Raw genomic sequence first — 18312 nt, forward strand, 5'->3', positions numbered from 1 at the left:
AAGTTCATACTTACATAAACACTAACATACATACATATGTATGTATGTGTGTATAAATGTTATATATATATGGTTTATATATTGTATGGTTTACATAGTTAATATATGTTTTATTATATTTATATATATATGTTAATAATGGACTTAAATGCCTCTGAACTGTATTCTTATTTGTTTTGTTTGTCTTGGGGGAAGGGGAAGGGTCTCACTGATTAACCTTGATTGGCCTGGAGCTGGCTAAGTATATGAGTTGATCACCAAACTAAAGATCTGACTTCTGCAGAAAGGGAGCTTCACACCTTCACACAGTGAGTCATAGGACCAGCCCACAACCCCACAAAATCAGATTTCTCTATTTCACTTTGCTTAAACATTATTATAAACTTTTTATCATTGCAAAGATAGTTCTTTTGCTCACTGATTCTTGGTCTCATTCATTACAAAACCATTTATAGTGGCCAGATACTGACAATCTGAATGTTAGTAGAGCATAACGTCTTTTCTTAAGGGACTTCCATCTTCCCTTGGAGAGATCAAACAGCTTTAAAGACACTGAGACTAACAATGGGAAAGCTTTTATTAAGAAAAATATACAGCCTACGTGAAGAAGCTTGTTTGCAATGTGATTATTTTGTGTGAGAAAAAGAGATTTACTTAGATAAACACGGTTTTGATTCCCAATCCAGACATTTACTTAGCTAGGCATTCTTAGACAAGTTAGTTACCTCATCTCTTGGGAGCCTAGTCTCATCTGATGGATGAAACAGTGACGATATCTGGTCCACAGAGGGGGCCTGTAAGAGCTGAGTGTCATATCATCTGTGTAGCACAGAAGTGGAACTGAAAAGGAGTATCAGTTTTCGATCCAACCTCTAACAGGCATAATCCTAGTAATATTTAAGTAATTATTACACTGGATACGGACAACCTCAATTTATAGGAATCTAAAGCATCTGCAGGATGATTCCTAGCCTGATCCCATACCGTAGATAGGTTATCATGGAACAGATATTAATGAATCATTGATAGAATCATGTAGGTTGGCTTGGAAAGAAAGCTCAGTCAGTAAAGCACTTGCCTTGCAAGCTGGAGGACTCGAATATGAACCCTACCCCTGTTTAAAAGTAAGCTAGATACAGCCACACACCCTTGTAGTCCTAGCACGGGAGAGGCAGAGACAGGAAGATACCTTGGTGAGTTCCAGACCAGTAAGAAACCCAGCCTCGAGAAAGCAAGGTGGATGGTATCCATCTAAGGAGCTGACAGTGTCCTCTCATTTCCATATTCATGCCTATGTGTATGCACACATATCTGAGCACACATGCATTTCTTCATACACATACATACATAATAAAAATAAAATAGATAGCCAGATGATGAACAAACAGATAAGACAGGTTGTTTTGTTTTGTTTTGTTTTGTTTTAAAACCCAGCCAGCCATGTTGTTTTGATAAGGCCTATAGCATCCTTTTTCTTTGTATATAGGAAGAGACCCTGATGAACAAATTTGTTCTCTCTTTTCAGATTCCTATGCAAGAGGATCTGGGGCTTCTACCTCCAATGCGTGTACACTGTCAGCCATCAGTACAATAATGATTTCTCTCACAGCCAGGTCTAGTTTATGACAAAAGTTATCTAAAGGACTCACTATTTATAATATAAGCAACATTTAGCTAGTTGTTTTGAAGACACCCAGTACTAAGTAATATTGTTGTTCAAGTACATCTTATTACTGGAAAAAAATGTTTTTTGCTTCGTTAGGAATGGCATTATACAGTACTTCCTCAAAGCAAATCTAGCTTTGTCTGAAGTTTCTTTGGAAACTCTGCAATGCACTGAAGACATCTGTAATATGATGTTACCAAAGCAGTTTACATATGTCCTTATATGCATATTTTTTATTATATATTTAGTGTTTTATAGAATTTTTTAAAGTTAACATATAATGTAGATATTGTTTTTTTTTCTTCCTCTGCTGTAAAATGCTCTGGGCAACACAACCACACAATTATGATTTGAGACGATTTCCTTTAAGGACAGAGTTTGAAAATCATCTCAGTAGATGAATTACAATTGACTTGTACAGTTTTACAAGGATCTGGTGTCAAAACATCTAGAGACTGGGTCTGTAACTCAAGGCTGCTGTATATAAATTATTCCTTGAATGGTTAATGCATTGAATCGAGTCCCCTTGACATATGTGATATGTTTTCCCACCCTGTTGTGAATTTTGTTGCTCAACACAATTTGAAATGGTTTCAGGAGCTACACATCCCCAAAAGCTAAACTTCCCAGCCCATGAGGCACCTTGTGCAATCCTCCCATCCCTGAACTTAGCATTGTCTGGTAAGACTTTATTTGAGCACCGTCCTTGTGGTAGCATTATCTTAGGCATTGAATTTGAAGTTACATATCCTGTAGTAACATAGATGAAAAGTTACTATAGTCAAATGAGTCTTTCATGGCATAAAAGGTAATTTTACTCTTTAGACATATCTGTTTTGAATGTAAATTTTTTAAAACTCCTGTCGATGCATTTATAATTTCAAGATTTCTTAGATACCATGTATAATTGTAATGATAGAGTCCTTCTTTTGAATGACAATAACATATGTAATTTGAAAACTTTTTCCTACTTTAGCAGATAGCTGCTACAAAGAATTTTACATATAACTCTCTAAACTATCAGTAGTCCATGTGCATTGGACCTTGATGTCTCTCCCATTTTGCAGTAGCTAGTTTGGTTGCTTTATAAGCTTTACCTTCTAAATCTTAAAGTCATACAATGAAAGATGGCAATATCAACAAAACCTTATTCTTATGAAAAGAACTATTTATTATGATGGGGGATGTTTTGTAAGCTGACAAGGGTGGAACATAGAAGGCAATGGGATTTCCTATAAAGCTTTTCATGTGAAAACACGCAATCACCTTTTTAGTCTTTCTTGGAGAGCTCACGATTGCCTGTAATTTGTCATTTTTTGCTTACACACATAACATAGCTTTTCAACCTGCTAATTATATTCATCCAATAAAGTCATCATCAAAATTCCATTTGTGTAAAAATTAGGATGCTAACAGGGAAAATATTGTCAGTATTTCAACTGTGTTCCTTTCTTACTTTGATATGGCTTACTTCTATGTTCAAATACGATTTAAAGTCACATGCAAAAAAATCAACTAAATAATAAAATGAATGAAAAAAGCCTGATACCCCAGGTAAGCCCAATCCCAGTGTAAATGATATCTACCAGTGATCTAGCATATGTAATCTTTTTAAAGGTATTGTTAATAAATATTCTGTCGTTTGTAAAAATATCTGCCTTCTGGGAGCATTATTCCTTCCTGCTTGTCAGGGAAATTTTTAGCTTACCCTTGTGCTAGTTACAACTTGGGATCATAGGGGAACACAAAAGTCTCGAGCTCTGGCCCCAAAACTAGGTGACCCAATTCCAAAGGTGACTTTGAAATTGACAATCCTGAAGACACCATTTCAAATCTTCTTTGAAGCAGAGAGGATCAAAATCAAGTAACCAATGTCTTGAAGCTGAGACTAGAATATTATTCATGGTTAGCTAAGATTTTGTATATTTGATCTAAGTATATCTGTTGTTTTCCCTACCCATTGCCAAAATCACAAAATCTATATAAACTTAAGCACGTAAGGCCCTTCTTAGTCTAAACCCCTAAAAATCCTCTGAACAGCCACACTGAGCCCTACTTGGTCCCTAAACACTGCTTGCTTTTGATCTCACCTCTGTGCCTTTCGGTCTCTTGGCTGTTCCTTCTTGAAATGTTCCCCCTCACTCTCGCACCCAAATATCAACTGTCCTAGGGTTCCTCCAACACTCCAGCTCACCTCTGAGGTTTTCCCACATGCCTGACCTTGTGATGTCCTCTCTATGAATTTGCTGCAACCCTTCATTTAGTATTTTATAGGGTACTACTTTTGGAAATATCTTGTACTGTTACCTTGCATATGAACCTAACTCTTGTATTGTTACTGACTTTTCCTTGAATGTATACCTTGTCTTCCCAACTAGATTGTAAGCTCCTTGAGGGCAGGGGCATTGGTCTTCTCTTCCATGTACTCTCCATAGTGCCTAGCACAGTGCCTTGCAATAAATACTCATTGATGACTTGATTGAAGGGGTCTTTGAAGTAGCATTTTGCATCAGTTGCCCGCCTGTGTGCTATATAGCAAACCAAGCAGGGAAGGCTGTCACTACTTCCATGATGCTGTAGAAAGTTCCAGTGGCTTCTAGTGTTATGCTTTGATGACCTTTTTCACCTCTCAGCTTTATCATCTGATAGTGATGCCCTAAGTTAGCTGATACCAACTGGACCAAAGAATTTAGCAAGTTTCACATTGGCACCTTTACCAAACTTTGCTTGATTTGTTGACTTCATTGTTTTTTGTGGGTAGGAGCCACTGTTTGCCAGCAACAAAAACAAGTCCCCTAACTGAACCAAGCAGAATGGAACTAATTAACATCTCGCAGGGTCATTGCAGGAGCTCAGAAAATACCAAAGGTACTAATGAATGGAAGAACCTGGCTACTCTTGGGAGGACAGAAACCTTGCAAAGTCTTCTTGGTGTGTAGTTTGAAGGATAAACCAATTGTGTTTCCAGGTTTAATGTCATTCTGCTCAAGGTAAAATCTCTTCCAGAAGTATCTGATCAATGTGGATCATAGAAGCTGACCATCCTGCTCACACCAAGTCTTCACTTACAGGGACACTATGTTAATCCAAGAGCAGAATGATGCTTCTAGAGGTGAAAGAATAGGTGTTGTTGGGAGGCTCTAAACAATAGACTTTCTATGTATGGCCAACCAAGGGAACTTCTCAAGCACTAAGGTCCAGTCTACAATTAGGTGGGGTGTACCACTCCTTGAGGGTATTCCCAAGGGAGGACCACTAAGAAAATTTGTTTACTTTAACCTTTTCAAGTTCTTCTGGGTGTCACCCACCTGTGATTTCACTGTAAAAAAAGGACCTCTGTCCTGACAGGTAATTGGATCCCATCAAGGTAAGTACATTTTACTGAGCTAACAAGTCTTCTATACAAGGCAGCATCTTTCCATGTGGGTGGCAGAGTGGGCAATAAACTTTGATTCTAAGGTAAGCACTGAATTCTCCCAGCCAATAATATGGGGATTTCCATGAGCATTTATCTTGAAACAGAATGGTTGAGGCTTTTTAACATCTAGGAGACTATTAAAATCTTTGTTAAACTGTTCCAAATGCTTACCTACCAATATACTTAAGGAATGTTGCCTATACAAGCAGCCCATAATTACTAAATAGCATAGGTTTTATGTAATGTCAGGTTATTTTTTTTATACTACATTGCCACCCCTCCCCCTTCCATTCCTCATCAACCATCAAGTCTTAATTGTATTTTTCTGTTGTTAAAATTGTCATTGGATTCTCACTGAAGATATGGCCAACCACAGCCACTTGAAAATAGACTCTTAAAATTAAGATATATACATATATATATATATATATATATCCTAATGCATGGCCTAATACCAACATTATTCCCTCACAAAATGCTAATCACTAGGACCTCACAAAGTCAGCTAGGCAAAAGACAAATCATAAGTGCTATAGATTCTAATAATCTGGGGTGCATTCTGACAAATGCCACTTTTTCACTTAGGATACAATGTTTTAAATGCATACCTCTCCAAACATTAGGAATTATTGTTAATAATTAGCTATTGTGTTTGTTCAGGAATGTAACAACTGTAATATTTAATCATTTTAATACAATAAATAGAATATAAACTAACACTGAACAGCAACGTTAATGTTTATCTAAAATAAGGTAGGCAGTAGGTTCCTCATTCAGATGCCCAGTTTTCCACAAAAGCACCTTCAGAACCGTCTTCTTTTCTCCTAAGGCCCATGATTAGAACCCATTGCTAACAGGCATCCCTCAGCAGTTGGTATTTTTAAATAATTTCATCTGTCAATGGAGGAGCATTATCTGTTGCTATTTTGTGTGATTCCTAAGCCTGTGCCAAAGGATGACTGCTCTGTGCAAGGCAGGCTGCTGGGCACGTGAGCAGACCCCTTTTGACCCTTGTGCTAAATGGGCCATGCAGATTAAATGTCTGAATTCCACAACTCAACTGGAAAAGTGCAATACTCAGCAGAGTTCACAGTTCAAACAAAATTGGCCTTTGTTCTTTATCTTCCTGGTAATGGCCAGATAGAGATTAACAGAGCTATAATAATATAAGTCACACAGACAAAAGCCTTTTAAAAAAAAGGTCAACCACATGATAGATAGGAAATTCTAGAAGCTCTAGGGCTGAGGTATTTAATATGGATATGATTAAACATGACATCGCCCAGTCTCTGTCAGTTGGGCTTTCTCTATACACTCTTTCCAGTTGTTAGGAATAGCACGGGTCTTATGTGAATAAAAACATGTGCTAGGATTTTAGTGAAAATTTTGTATGTTATTTAATCTTTTCTGAGTTTTTTGAGGCAAGGTTTCTCTAGCTACCCCTGGTTGCCCTGGTACTAAGTATGCAGAGAAGGTTAGATTGAAAATCACAGCTATCCACCTGCCTCTGCCTCCTGAGTGCTGGGATTAAAGGCATGTGCCACCACACCCAGTTGATACTAAATTTTTATGTTGGTCAAAATCTTCTTCATGCTAAGAGGAAAGAGGTTCATGTTTCCACCATTTTCCTTAACGAAATGGATACAAATAGAACAGAAACCATTAGAAAGCCAGGGCTACACCTGACCTCTTTCCTAATTCAGTACACTTCAGTTCCTCATAGTTTAAGCTTGCTTTGTGTAGCTGTGACTAAAATATCTGCAAGTAAAATTTAAAAGGAGAATTATTTATTTGGGTTTATCATGGAGGCAGAAACATGTGGTAAAGGCTTCCTGTCTCGTTGTGGACAGAAACAAAGGAAAGGAGAGACTGCCTAACATATCGAACCTTTGAAGGCATGCCCTGAGTGACATGCTACTTTCAACTGGCTAACCTCCTAAATTTACCACCTCAAAAAAAAGGTGTCACCAGTTAGGGGCTAAGCATTCAACACATGAGCCACACTGGGTAAAACTTCATAAGAAAGTAATATACTGTTATAGGAATTTACTAAGAGAGGCAACAGGCTAACCCACACTCAAGAAGCCTAAGTTCAGATAGAAAACAGTGCAGATAGGGCACTGAGTCAGCAAAAGGGGGATACTGAGTCAAGAGGAAAGGGTATGTGAGGTAAGGATTTGGGGTGAATTGTTCAGGACAAGGCCATGTGCAGAACAGTGCTATTCAAAGAAGCAGGAGAGGAGAAGATCCATGAAGTGGGCCAGGTTTTGTTCAGCAAAAAACCAGCTAACTACTCTCTGTGCACTGTGCAATAATGTAGGAACAGAAGGAATATGGATGGGAAAGCCAAGGTAGCTAGAACAGTGTGGCGTAACAATGGGGAGCTATGCAGAGCTAATAATAGCCATCCATGTTTATGCTGTGTAATAGTCTCACTGGAAATCGACCCGATGATTTGGTTACTATTTACCATTTCTTTTCTTTTCTTTTTAACATGGAGAAGTGAGGTTTAGAAATACAGAGATGTACCAAGTCACACAGGTGAGTGAGGCCAGGACCTCAGATGTTTCTGGCATAGTTCTAGGGCCCTTTCCAAACACTAGATTTTTTTTTTGTCCCTGTAGAGAATAAAAGACACATGAACAGCAAATAGACAGACAGATAGGTGACAGATAGATGATAGTCAAATTGGATTTTGGAGAAAACAAGTGAGTATTTTCTTTTTAAGCATAAGTAAGTTACATGTAATGTTAATTTGAAATACAAATTTGATCGATCCTCCTCTGTATGTGCTAAATCTTGTAGGGAAGAAAACGCAATGGCTCCCATGAAGTCATTAATTTTGAATTCGAATTTCCAGGGGCTTTTCAATGTCTGAAATAGATGACTCTGAGCTGGAGGCATGAGGCTTATTAATTGGAACACTGTTTCATTGGCTAATATCGCTTTTCCTTAGATGGTACATAAGTGTGCTTGCTTACATGCATACATACGAGTGCCCTGCATCATGAGAGCCAGAGTTGGTGGATAAGGTTTCCCTTACAGTTGCCCCTGAAGGAATATTAAGATAAAAGGATCTTTTCAAAGCAAAAGTTACATTGCAAGGTGGTAAAAAGGAAGTAGAGAAAAATTGCCAGAAATATTTTAAAGCGTTATATAAAATGATCTTTTTACCAAGAATATAAGCCATATAGCAATTAGAAAAAAGTTTTATTAATCTTTAGGACAAAGTATCTGACAACAAAAGACTATCGATTACATTGGTTACATCTCTCAAGTGATCAATAGGTAAAAGCTGGGTGTTGTGCTAAAGAAATGAAGATAAGAGGACAGAGATGTTTCTCCTTATAGTTTATTGGAGAAGACTATTGCATGCATGCATTTGAAATATGGCATTAAAATGTGGGCAGATTAAAAATAGGAACAAAAGTCTGGCACCTGTGTTTTTATGCAAGACAAATTAGTAACAAGCTTAAGTTCAGTGGGGAAACCATGTTGCTCACCAACATATCTCAAAATAAAATGTTTTTATTAGACTAAACGTTTTCTCAAATTGGTTGTTTTCCAAACAACTCAAAAGGAACAAGACCCTTGAAGTAACATATTTGGGGTTCATTAAGTTATGTACAGGTAAAATATTGAGCCACCTGTGAAATCTAGCTGTTGGTCCACTTTCTGTAAGTAAATATGAGGACAGATTCACATCCATGCACCTCATGTTATGTCAGAGACAGGAAGCTGCAACATAGACCATAGTCCTCAACAGGAACATTTACAAACTGTCTTTAACCTATACCACTACTTTATTGTTTCCTCCTCTTCCTCCTCCTTTTCTTCTTCTTCTTCTTCTTCTTCTTCTTCTTCTTCTTCTTCTTCTTCTTCTTCTTCTTCTTCTTCTTCTTCTTCTTCTTCTTCTTCTTCTCCTCCTCCTCCTCCTCCTCCTCCTCCTCCTCCTCCTCCTCCTCCCTCCCCCTTCCTCCTCCTCCTCCTCCTCCTCTTCCAGATTAATATATTGCTACATTTTATCACCTGGTAGGAACCAATCTTTTCTTTCAATTTGAATAAAAGAAATGCAATTAGTAATACACTTTCCAGTGGAAAATAAAAGCACATGAAAATTTCAACTTAACACACCTAGGGTACTTTGTGTTCCTGATATATATGCTAATTACCAATGGCTAGCAAAGTTGGGGGACATGCTCAGTGGGCAGGCACTTCTTTGACTGTGACAGTTTAGGTACTCTGTAGCCACACATGCAGTGGCACCAGCAGCTGGCTGTCTATAGATCAAATGAGTGATGTCAACTGTGAATTCTTATTACACTGACGGTCACTTTATTTCTGGTATAATCACTCAGCTTTTAATAGGTGAGTCTGAATTGGAGTTCTAAATATCAGTTGGATGCTTCCATTTCTTCTGTCTTGCTCAACTCACCCAGCACTCAGTTCCTACTGAGGGCCTATGTAAATAACATTACATAAAGAACCTTTCTTGACTTCAGGGTACTTACAAAATAAATAAATAGTTGACTGGTGTAAGCATTATGCAGAAGGCATCTGGCAAACATCCAGGGGCATGTCAATCAAACGGGAAATTGAAGAGAGACTTCAATGTGTCAGAGCTCAATCTTAGAAATATGGGCTTGACAAGATGGTGAGAAGAATCAGAAGGGTTTTTCCATTGGAGAAAACGTAAGCAGTCATGAGGGAAAGAAGAAGAATAGAGGTTGGATTTTGTGTAGTTTTGCTGGAGCACTACAGAGGGGCCAGGTAACAATGAATTTCTTGATCTGATCAGCTTTGATACAGAGAAGCGTTCTTTCAAGGTTTAGGACAGAGTACAGAAAAATATGCCTTTAAGAGAGTGGAAATTCTGAAGGTTAGAAATTCAGTTCAGAGGCTACTACAAATGCTGGGTGAGGGATGATTAAAATGGAAGGGGGAAATGTCTACTCAGGGAAAATCGGAAATATACCTCTCCTGATTGTGTAGACTTAGATAAATCCTTTATGTTAAAGAGTTTCCATCTTGAACCACATTTACATTCATATCTGCTCCCTAACAATGCTGTAGAAAATAGAAATTGTCATTTAACTCAATTCGAAATTTGAAAAGAAAGCCTTTTTAAAAGTTTGTGTCCTGGAACTCAATATATGGGACATTAAACAGGAGCAGTTCCATAGCTTTTGTCACAAGAATGGTGAGGGTGTCACTAGGTCCTGTTCCAACCAGGCCCACCACCTGTTTGTAGTTCTCAGTTCTCACCAGCAATCTACATCTTCTTTAACAGATTAGCACCTACAGTTTATGAATTTCACCAACAGATGGCCCTGACACATACAAGTCCCACCTCCAAAACGTTTGGAATTTTAATCAGGATGTTCTTTGCACAAGTGGCTTCTTCCCCAGCCAGCATAAATAGCTGAGGCCCAAGGCATTTCAGTGAGGTTCAGATGATTTGGCTGTTGCAGACATAAGCTTCATCACCCCCACCCCGACTCTCCTCAAATTCCCCTTATCTCACTCTCAGTGAATTCCAAGTAGCAAGGAAAGAGGTTGGAATAAACTCTTCATTATAAAGAGAACCAGATACTGTGGCTGGGAAGGATCTAGGAGGAAGGTGGCTCCCTGTCCTATGCTGGTGAGAATGAGTACTGCCACCTCGGCCTCTATCAACCACAAGGTGTCTCCCAGCTACTTTCAATTACATTCCTATTAGACACCTATTTTTTTTTTCTATTGTAGGCCTTGGTAATCTCTGCTGAATACAGTTGAATTTTAAATATGTGCAAAGTGTTGTGCCTGGGCTAAGCGAACATCAGCTGGTTCACTAACCATATATATATGCATTTCAGTGAGACTCAGATGATTTGGCTGTTGCAGACATAAGCTTCATCACCTCCATCCCGACTCTCCTCAAACTCCCCATATATATATATTATTAAATATATATTATATATATTTATATATAATATATATAATATATATTATATATATTATAAATATTATATATAAATATAAATATTATATTTATATAATATTATATATATTATATATATAATGTGTATGTGTTTATTTGCAATGAATGTACCACTTCCATGCTAGTGCCCACACAGAAGCCCTAAGAGTGTAGGTTCAGTGAGACATGCCATCTCAAAAATTTTGGATTTTTGAACTCTTAAACACACACACACATGCACACTCACACACACATGCACACTCACACACACAAATGTAAGGTTTTTTTTTAAATCCCAGGTGTGGGATATGAGGCTGCAGCAGCTGACTAGGATTTGCCTCATTCCCTGCTTGGGGGTGGCAGAGGTGGGGAAGGAGACAGGATTTGTCAGCTGCAGATAGTTTCTGCAATTGTGTGACATTTGGAATTTTGAGGACTTGAGGGCATAGAAATGCTAGGGCCCTGAGTGTTGGTGGTTGGTTGGTTGGTTGGTGGTGGTGGTGGTGATAGTGGTTATGGTGGTTATGGTTATTGTTGATGGTGTTACTGGGCTGTTGGTTGCTGTTAGTCATAGTTTGTTAAGTAGTCATGCACAAAGAAGACACAGCAAGAAGAAATTAGACAGTCAAAATCAAACTCGCATCATGGAATTCAATGCCCCTACTCGGCAGAAAGTAGTCTAAGGGTGACATCGCCCCTTTCCAACCCCTGATTTTATTCAGAGATCTCTTTTTCTTTCCTCTTTAATCTTTCTTTTATGTAGTGTTAGAGGATTGAACAGGCAGAAGAAAAGGGACGGAGAAGGATAGAAGAAAGAACCCACAATGTAGCAAATGCCAGCCATGTAAGAGGGCATCAGATTCCCAGGGTCTGAGTTATAGATGGCTGTGAGCTACAATCCAAGTTCTGGAAATCAAACCCATATCCTCTAGAATAACAATCAGTGCTCTTAACCTTTGGATCATCTCTCCAGTCCTGTGACCATATATAATTCTTAAAGGTTAGATAGTGTTCTAGACCCTGCAAATAAAAAGATGCATCTCATGCGCAGTGTTAGTGCTCCAGGGTATGTTCAAGCAGAGAAGGAGGTGAACTGCTAGGGAAACCTTCTAGTACACAAGACTCACAATGAGACACCAGAGGAATGATCAGCTGCTTTTGAAGCCTTCATAGAAGAGATAATATGGGATATGGATTCCCAAACAATGATTGTTACAACCGGAGAATCAGGAAGAATAAGTCCACAGCATGTTGACATGGCCACAAGAACTATTTTTACTACTTTTTATACATGCAGCAGGATTAGATGATAGATAACATCCACCAGGGATGGGGTCAGGAGATCTGTGAAGCCCAGAGAAGTGCTGGCTTCTAGGTCTAGGAATGCATCTCTGAAGAAAGAATTATACACATAACATGAAGAATTTGTCTTATATGAGGGCAGCTCCCCTACTCCCTCTCCACCCTCCAAGGTAGAGGTGGTTTTCCAAAATGGTATTTCTATGCTTTGTTTGCAAGACAAGAGACAGAGAACTCTTGGGGTTGGTCATTTCCATGTGTTGTTCTTTCATCAGGCAGCTTTCAAAGTTTTTATGTTCCTCATATTATATCACAGATCTACAGCATAAGCCTTACTTGAGAATTGCTGATCTTGCAAATTCCTGACTCCATCCCAGACCTGCTCAGTCAGACCATTATAGACAGACCATTATAGTGTCCATTACAGACAGTCTTTAGTACTATTTTCATTAATTCTTGATCAGTGAATTGCTCAAATAAACACTGTGCCTCTTATAGCAACACTTCCACTTCCACTAGCCTCAACTTTCTGATCTGACCCTTAAAGCTAACCTCAGCTTTTATGTGATAGTCTCCTCTGTGCTACTGAACTCCTCTGAGTCTGATATTAAGTTCACTACTGTACCCTTTCCTAACAATTGACCTTTCTCATCCCCATTTACTGGATCTTTAATGGGAGGGAGGGAGCAGCAATATATGTGACCTTGACACAGTACAGACTTGTAAAGAGCAGAGAGATGTGCAGAGACTGCAGTATGGTGCTGTGGCCCTTCAGAGAAAATCCACATTGGCAGTTGTCCATGACTGCTGTACCTTTCATTCTGAGCAAAGAAGAGTGGATGGTTATACACTGATTCATAAAGGCCATGGAAGGGATACTTGGTACCTCCTGTGCACTTAACCCAGATTATGAAAACTGACTAAACCAGCTCTATAAAGTATATAAAAAGTGTGGATTTTTAGTGCCTTTGTCTTCTTTCATTGTCTCAAGCTCTTCAGGGCTATCTATGTAAAATCACCACCACTAGGGCCCCTTCTATCACTAATTATTCCTTGTCCCAACACATAGTTGTGTTTGCCCATCAAAAAGGCCTATAGATACAGCTTCATTATATGAAGATATTTAGGGAATATATTTCTATACAATTGTAATATGTACTGACGTGGCTTACTTGAAACCCTAATCTCAGAGATTAGGGTTAACTAAGCTCTAGTTGACCAATAAGTTGCCATGAAGTCTCTTTCACCAAACATCTCTTTAGGAAGTAAATTCTAGATCCAGCAATGACCTCTGCATCAGAATTATGTTCAATGTCTTCCTCAGTTCACTTCCAGAGTACCTAAATGCCTTGAAAAATATAATCCTTGAACAAGTTCCTGTCTTTTATTTCAATGGGGAATAATGCCTTTAGTGTCTATGTGTTCATGTGTGTATATGTGTATGCATATATATGGCAGAGGTCAGATCAGGGCTTCTTCCCAGTCACTCTCCACCTTATATTTTTAAGACATAATCTCTCAGTGAAGCAGAAACAACCAGTTTGGGTAAACTGGTTGGCCAACAACTTCCATGGAGTCTCTTGTCTCTGTTTCCCAACTCAAGGATTACAGGCATGTGCTACTTGCACTCTTTGTTATTATTATTGTTGCTATTTTTCCTTGATGCTTGTTGACCAATCTCAGGCCCTCAGGCTTCTTTATCAACTAAGCCATTTCCTAAGCCCCAGATGGGATGACTTGGTGTGTTTTTTTAAGTTTACTTTGACTTAGGCATTTCCTTGACCGGGCCTATGGAACATAGGGACATATGGGACATAGTCTTTGTATCTGCCCCCATGTCACTCTATGCCTCAAAGCACCATGAAATTGTGTCTCCCACTTGCTTCAGGAAAGACAATCGTGAATTTGGGTTCACTCAGGATGAGTTCCATCCTTTCTTCCTGTCACTGTAGTTGAGTGCTATCACAGCCAACTTAAGCCAACACAAACATGTATGACATTAGCTTGAAAAATGGTCTCCTGTGCAAAAAGATCCAGTCAAGCAGATTGCAAAGACATACTGGTATAACCAGGCAATATGGTGCTTTGTGTAGGAAACCAAGGTCCCATGCTTGGATGAGTCTGTTGCTGTGCTGTTAGCAAGGAGGTTTGGGTGAGGCATGCACACTTTAAGCGATGGGATATTGGTGACTGGTGTGTCTGGATGTGTTGTTGACTTGCAATCAAATTGAGTGTTCATTTGAAATACCTCCTTGCCAAGAAATATCAGTCCTTGCTCTTATTGAGGAGTCCTGTATGAGTTCATTTCAGAATATCACGATGTCATCAAAACATGGAATTTTCCATGACTTCAAATCCATCCTCTTCTACAAAATGTACGATTTCAATTTTGGTTTCATTCCAAGGAGGTTTCTGCAAAACAAAGCATGTTCCTTACATGTCTTTTAGAGAAGAGTTTTCATCTTTGATTTTTTTTTCTTTTTCTTTTTTCTTTTCTTTTTTTTCCAGTTGGGTTTAAGTAACTTTTAAAGAACAGTAGTATGTTTAGAAAGTAGGAAATGTCAAGAGGAAAGAAGAAACTGTATCTATAAGCTTATCTCCCAAATATACCCTGCATTTCCTTGGCCCTTTTTGAAACATAAACCTTTCTTTTACAACCGTGATGACGTAACAGACACACAGCTTTATCTTTATAAAATGTATTGTTGTTGTTGTGGATCTTTTGCCATTGAGGTATACCCCTAGTGTAGATAGGTATATAGATTTTTTTCGTTATAACATCATATAATATTTTAAGCATATTTTGTATTTAGGGGGTTGTGGTGTTCTTCTTTGGGTGTTAACCCCCAAACCTTGTACATATTAGGTAGGTATTCTGCTCCCACAACACACACCAATTGGATGTGATCATTTTTAATATTTCCAAAATATTCCACTCACCAATTACAATAATATAAATTTGAGGCTAAAGATGTAGGTTAGTTAATATAATGCTGGTCTAGAATATACAAAGCTCTGGGTTAGATTTCCAGCACTGCAGAAACCCAGTCATCCCAGTACTTAGAAAATAGAGGCAGGAGGGTGAGAAACTCAAGATAATACTCAGCCATACATCCAATTTGAGGTCAATCTGAACTATATGCGACCCTGTCCCAAAAAATAAAAAGATTCTAATAAATTGTTTATCTAATTTTGGATGTGACACATAAAGCTAATGCTAATTACAAATTATGTTAAAATATCACTAAAATATCTTTTCCTCATGTACTCATCCAGAACATTTTAACATCATTCCACCCCACAAAAAGTGTTATATATTGGGGATAATCTGAAAAATACAACATAAATGGATCTGAACCACATATACTTTATATTACACAGTGGGCATAATATGGGGGAAGAAATCTCTCAAGTTACCATTGCAGAAGGTCAGCTAGAAACTCATCACTAATAAATTTAAAAATTCAGAGTAAGATCTAAAAAAATGGTAACTTTCTCTTGAATATTGTAAAATATTGTCTACGCTGAAGTCTGAAGAAACAAAACCTCTCTTAGCAACAGCTCCGGGAGAGCCGTTGTCGTCTAAGGTCTATGATTTAGAGCATTCCTACCAAGTTTGGAGGTGCAAGTCGCAGGGACCCCTAAACACACTGTTTTGTATCTTTGGCTCCAGACAAGTGTTCTTGTTACTATCCCTTAGACTAGGCAGTGTAATAGCCACCCCCACAGCATTTGCATTGGGCTTATTTCAAGTAATTTTAAGAGGATTTACAGAGTGGGGCAGAATGTGGAGAGTCTAAGCAAATGCAGCACAATTTTCCATCAGGGATTTGAATACTACAGCTTTTGACATCTATAAACACTCTTGAACCATGTCCTATTCTCACCATTAAAGATCACCTCTGAAAACTGTCAGGTATCTCCCGGGGGTTATGGTGCCAATGGCAGGAATGGACCTTCTTTTTCTTGGATCAGGGTCCCTGAGAGTAGAATGCAATGGATGGCTGCTGCCTTTTGGTGGAGAGGCTGGAACACAACACGGCAGCATGGAGTCCAGCAGTGGTCGGCTCTCTATTTGCTCACACTCTGTCTTAGGTTGAAATTTTAGACTATAATACTGGTAACACATATAATATTACTTTTTTTCAGTCCCTAATTATCTGTTCATGTTTGCCTCTCCCTTTCCTTTCGTGTAAAACTCTGCAATGGGTGCGCAGACTAAGTTACCCTCAGAACGCAGGCAATGTTGGTATTACTCCTATGAATATTCTGAAACCAGCTTGTCTACTCCAAGTCATTATTCTATACACATGAATTGATTTTTATTATCAACAATCCAGAAACCCAGAAACTAAAGCTCTTAAACCAGTTTCATTCACCAGTCGCAGCATATTAACAGAATCTTTCCAACGGTGTGGCTATTACACTGCCTAGTCTAAGGAATAGTAACAAGAACACTTGTCTGTATCAGCCTTCAAATGTCCCATGGAGAAAACAGGACAAATGGTTTAAGTGTCACTTTTGACTCCAGTCTGCTTTCCTCTGGGACAACAAAGAGGAAGGAACAGTGCTCACTTAAATGAAGAGAGGTATATCTACACATGGCTTGCTCCTTTCCAAAGAGCCAGCATGGGTGGGTTGTTCCCTCAGTGAAGAATACAAGGATCAAACATGGGGTACACAACTCTCTGGTAAGTATCAATTCTTACTTCAGCAGCTTAGTAACCTACTGTCTGTAAGTCATTCCAAACTCAAACTACAAAGGACTCTAAAGAATCCTTGTGGTTTGCTGAAATTAACCATTTGGTGACTTTTTCATCAACCTCTGTCTTCCTCTATAACTAGCCATGAGATGCTTCATCCACATTGGTTGAAGAAACATCTAAGTCTATGAGGAAAGTTCTTGGATCTAAGTCAGAAGTTAGCAAATGAAGCACAACCTGGCTTATTCTCTCTCTTGTGAATAAAGTTGTATAACACAGCCATGCTTATTCATTAGTACATTTGCCATAGACACACCTTAAGTGTTTATTATGTCTTTATCAGAAGAGTTTGCTGTCCTCTATCTCAATAGCCAAACTACTAAAAGATAAGGTCAACTGAGTGCAATATAACAGAAATACACAAAATCTTGAAATGTTGCTGACAGAAACTATAGACCTCAATATACGGACATGCTGACAATATGATTAGAATGTTGCTTCCCCACACCCCCAATTAACCACAAAAGTTCACATTCACCAGAGACTTCCAGTTTCCTGCCTTTGATCCTAAAATTCAAAGACAGTCAAGTGGATCAGTCATTCTAAGGTCAGCTTGGTCTACATAGAGAGTCCTAGTTGGGTCAGCACTACATAGTTATATTGTGTCTTAGAAGAAAAAAAAATCCAGCTGCCTATATTCCTTCCATCCCCTCTCATCACTCTTTCCCCCTTTATAGAAAATGGCAGATGGGCTCTAAAATATATGCAATAATTCAAAAGATTTAACCAAAATGTCTTGGGGGAGGGGGTTGGTTACTTTTGGAGACCTCAGCCTACATGGTATCAATTTTTACAACAAAGCTATAGTCCTTATAACATTGTTTTGTTGAGATCTCATCCTTGCCTCTTATGTATAGGAAAGGAGCTTAAGATTCCTGTTCTCGGATGTAGATCTCTCCTGAGAGACACAGCCAGAATACAGCAAATACATAGGTGAATGGCATCATTAAACAACTGAACTGAGACCAGGACCCCCGTTGAAGGAATCTTAGAAAGGACTGAAAGATCTTGAAGGGGCTTGAGACCCCATGTGAACAACAATGCCAACCAACCAGAGTGCCTAGGGACTAAGCCACTACCCAAAGACTATACATGGACTGACCCTGGGCTCCAACCTCATAGGTAGCAATGAATAGCCCAGTAAGAGCACCAGTGGAAGGGGAAGCCCTTGGTCCTGCCAAGACTGAACCCCCGCAGTGAACATGAT

General features: G+C 38.7%; 2 protein-coding genes across 12 annotated transcripts in view; one reads left to right on the forward strand and one right to left on the reverse strand.

The window, feature by feature from the left end:
* Positions 1-3317, forward strand: part of Cntn4 (contactin 4) — a 997076-nt gene extending 993759 nt beyond the window's left edge. For 9 of the 10 annotated variants that reach the window (XM_063285413.1, XM_063285414.1, XM_063285416.1 and 6 more), the window contains one exon: positions 1526-3317. In XM_063285413.1, coding sequence (XP_063141483.1) covers positions 1526-1626 — 101 coding nt within the window. In that variant the 3' untranslated portion in view covers positions 1627-3317. The remainder of the gene's footprint in view (positions 1-1525) is intronic. The other variant, NM_053879.2, reaches the window with a different exon arrangement.
* Positions 3318-12294: 8977 nt separating this feature from the next.
* The window catches only part of Il5ra (interleukin 5 receptor subunit alpha), a 34600-nt gene continuing 28582 nt past the window's right edge, over positions 12295-18312 (reverse strand). The window contains exon 11 of one of the 2 annotated variants that reach the window (XM_006236977.5): positions 12295-14754. In XM_006236977.5, the coding sequence (XP_006237039.1) occupies positions 14668-14754 (87 nt within the window). In that variant the 3' untranslated portion in view covers positions 12295-14667. 2 annotated transcript variants of the gene reach the window in all.

The sequence above is a fragment of the Rattus norvegicus genome, chromosome 4 (genome assembly GCF_036323735.1).
Source record: "Rattus norvegicus strain BN/NHsdMcwi chromosome 4, GRCr8, whole genome shotgun sequence".
Classification (NCBI taxonomy): Eukaryota; Metazoa; Chordata; class Mammalia; order Rodentia; family Muridae; genus Rattus; species Rattus norvegicus.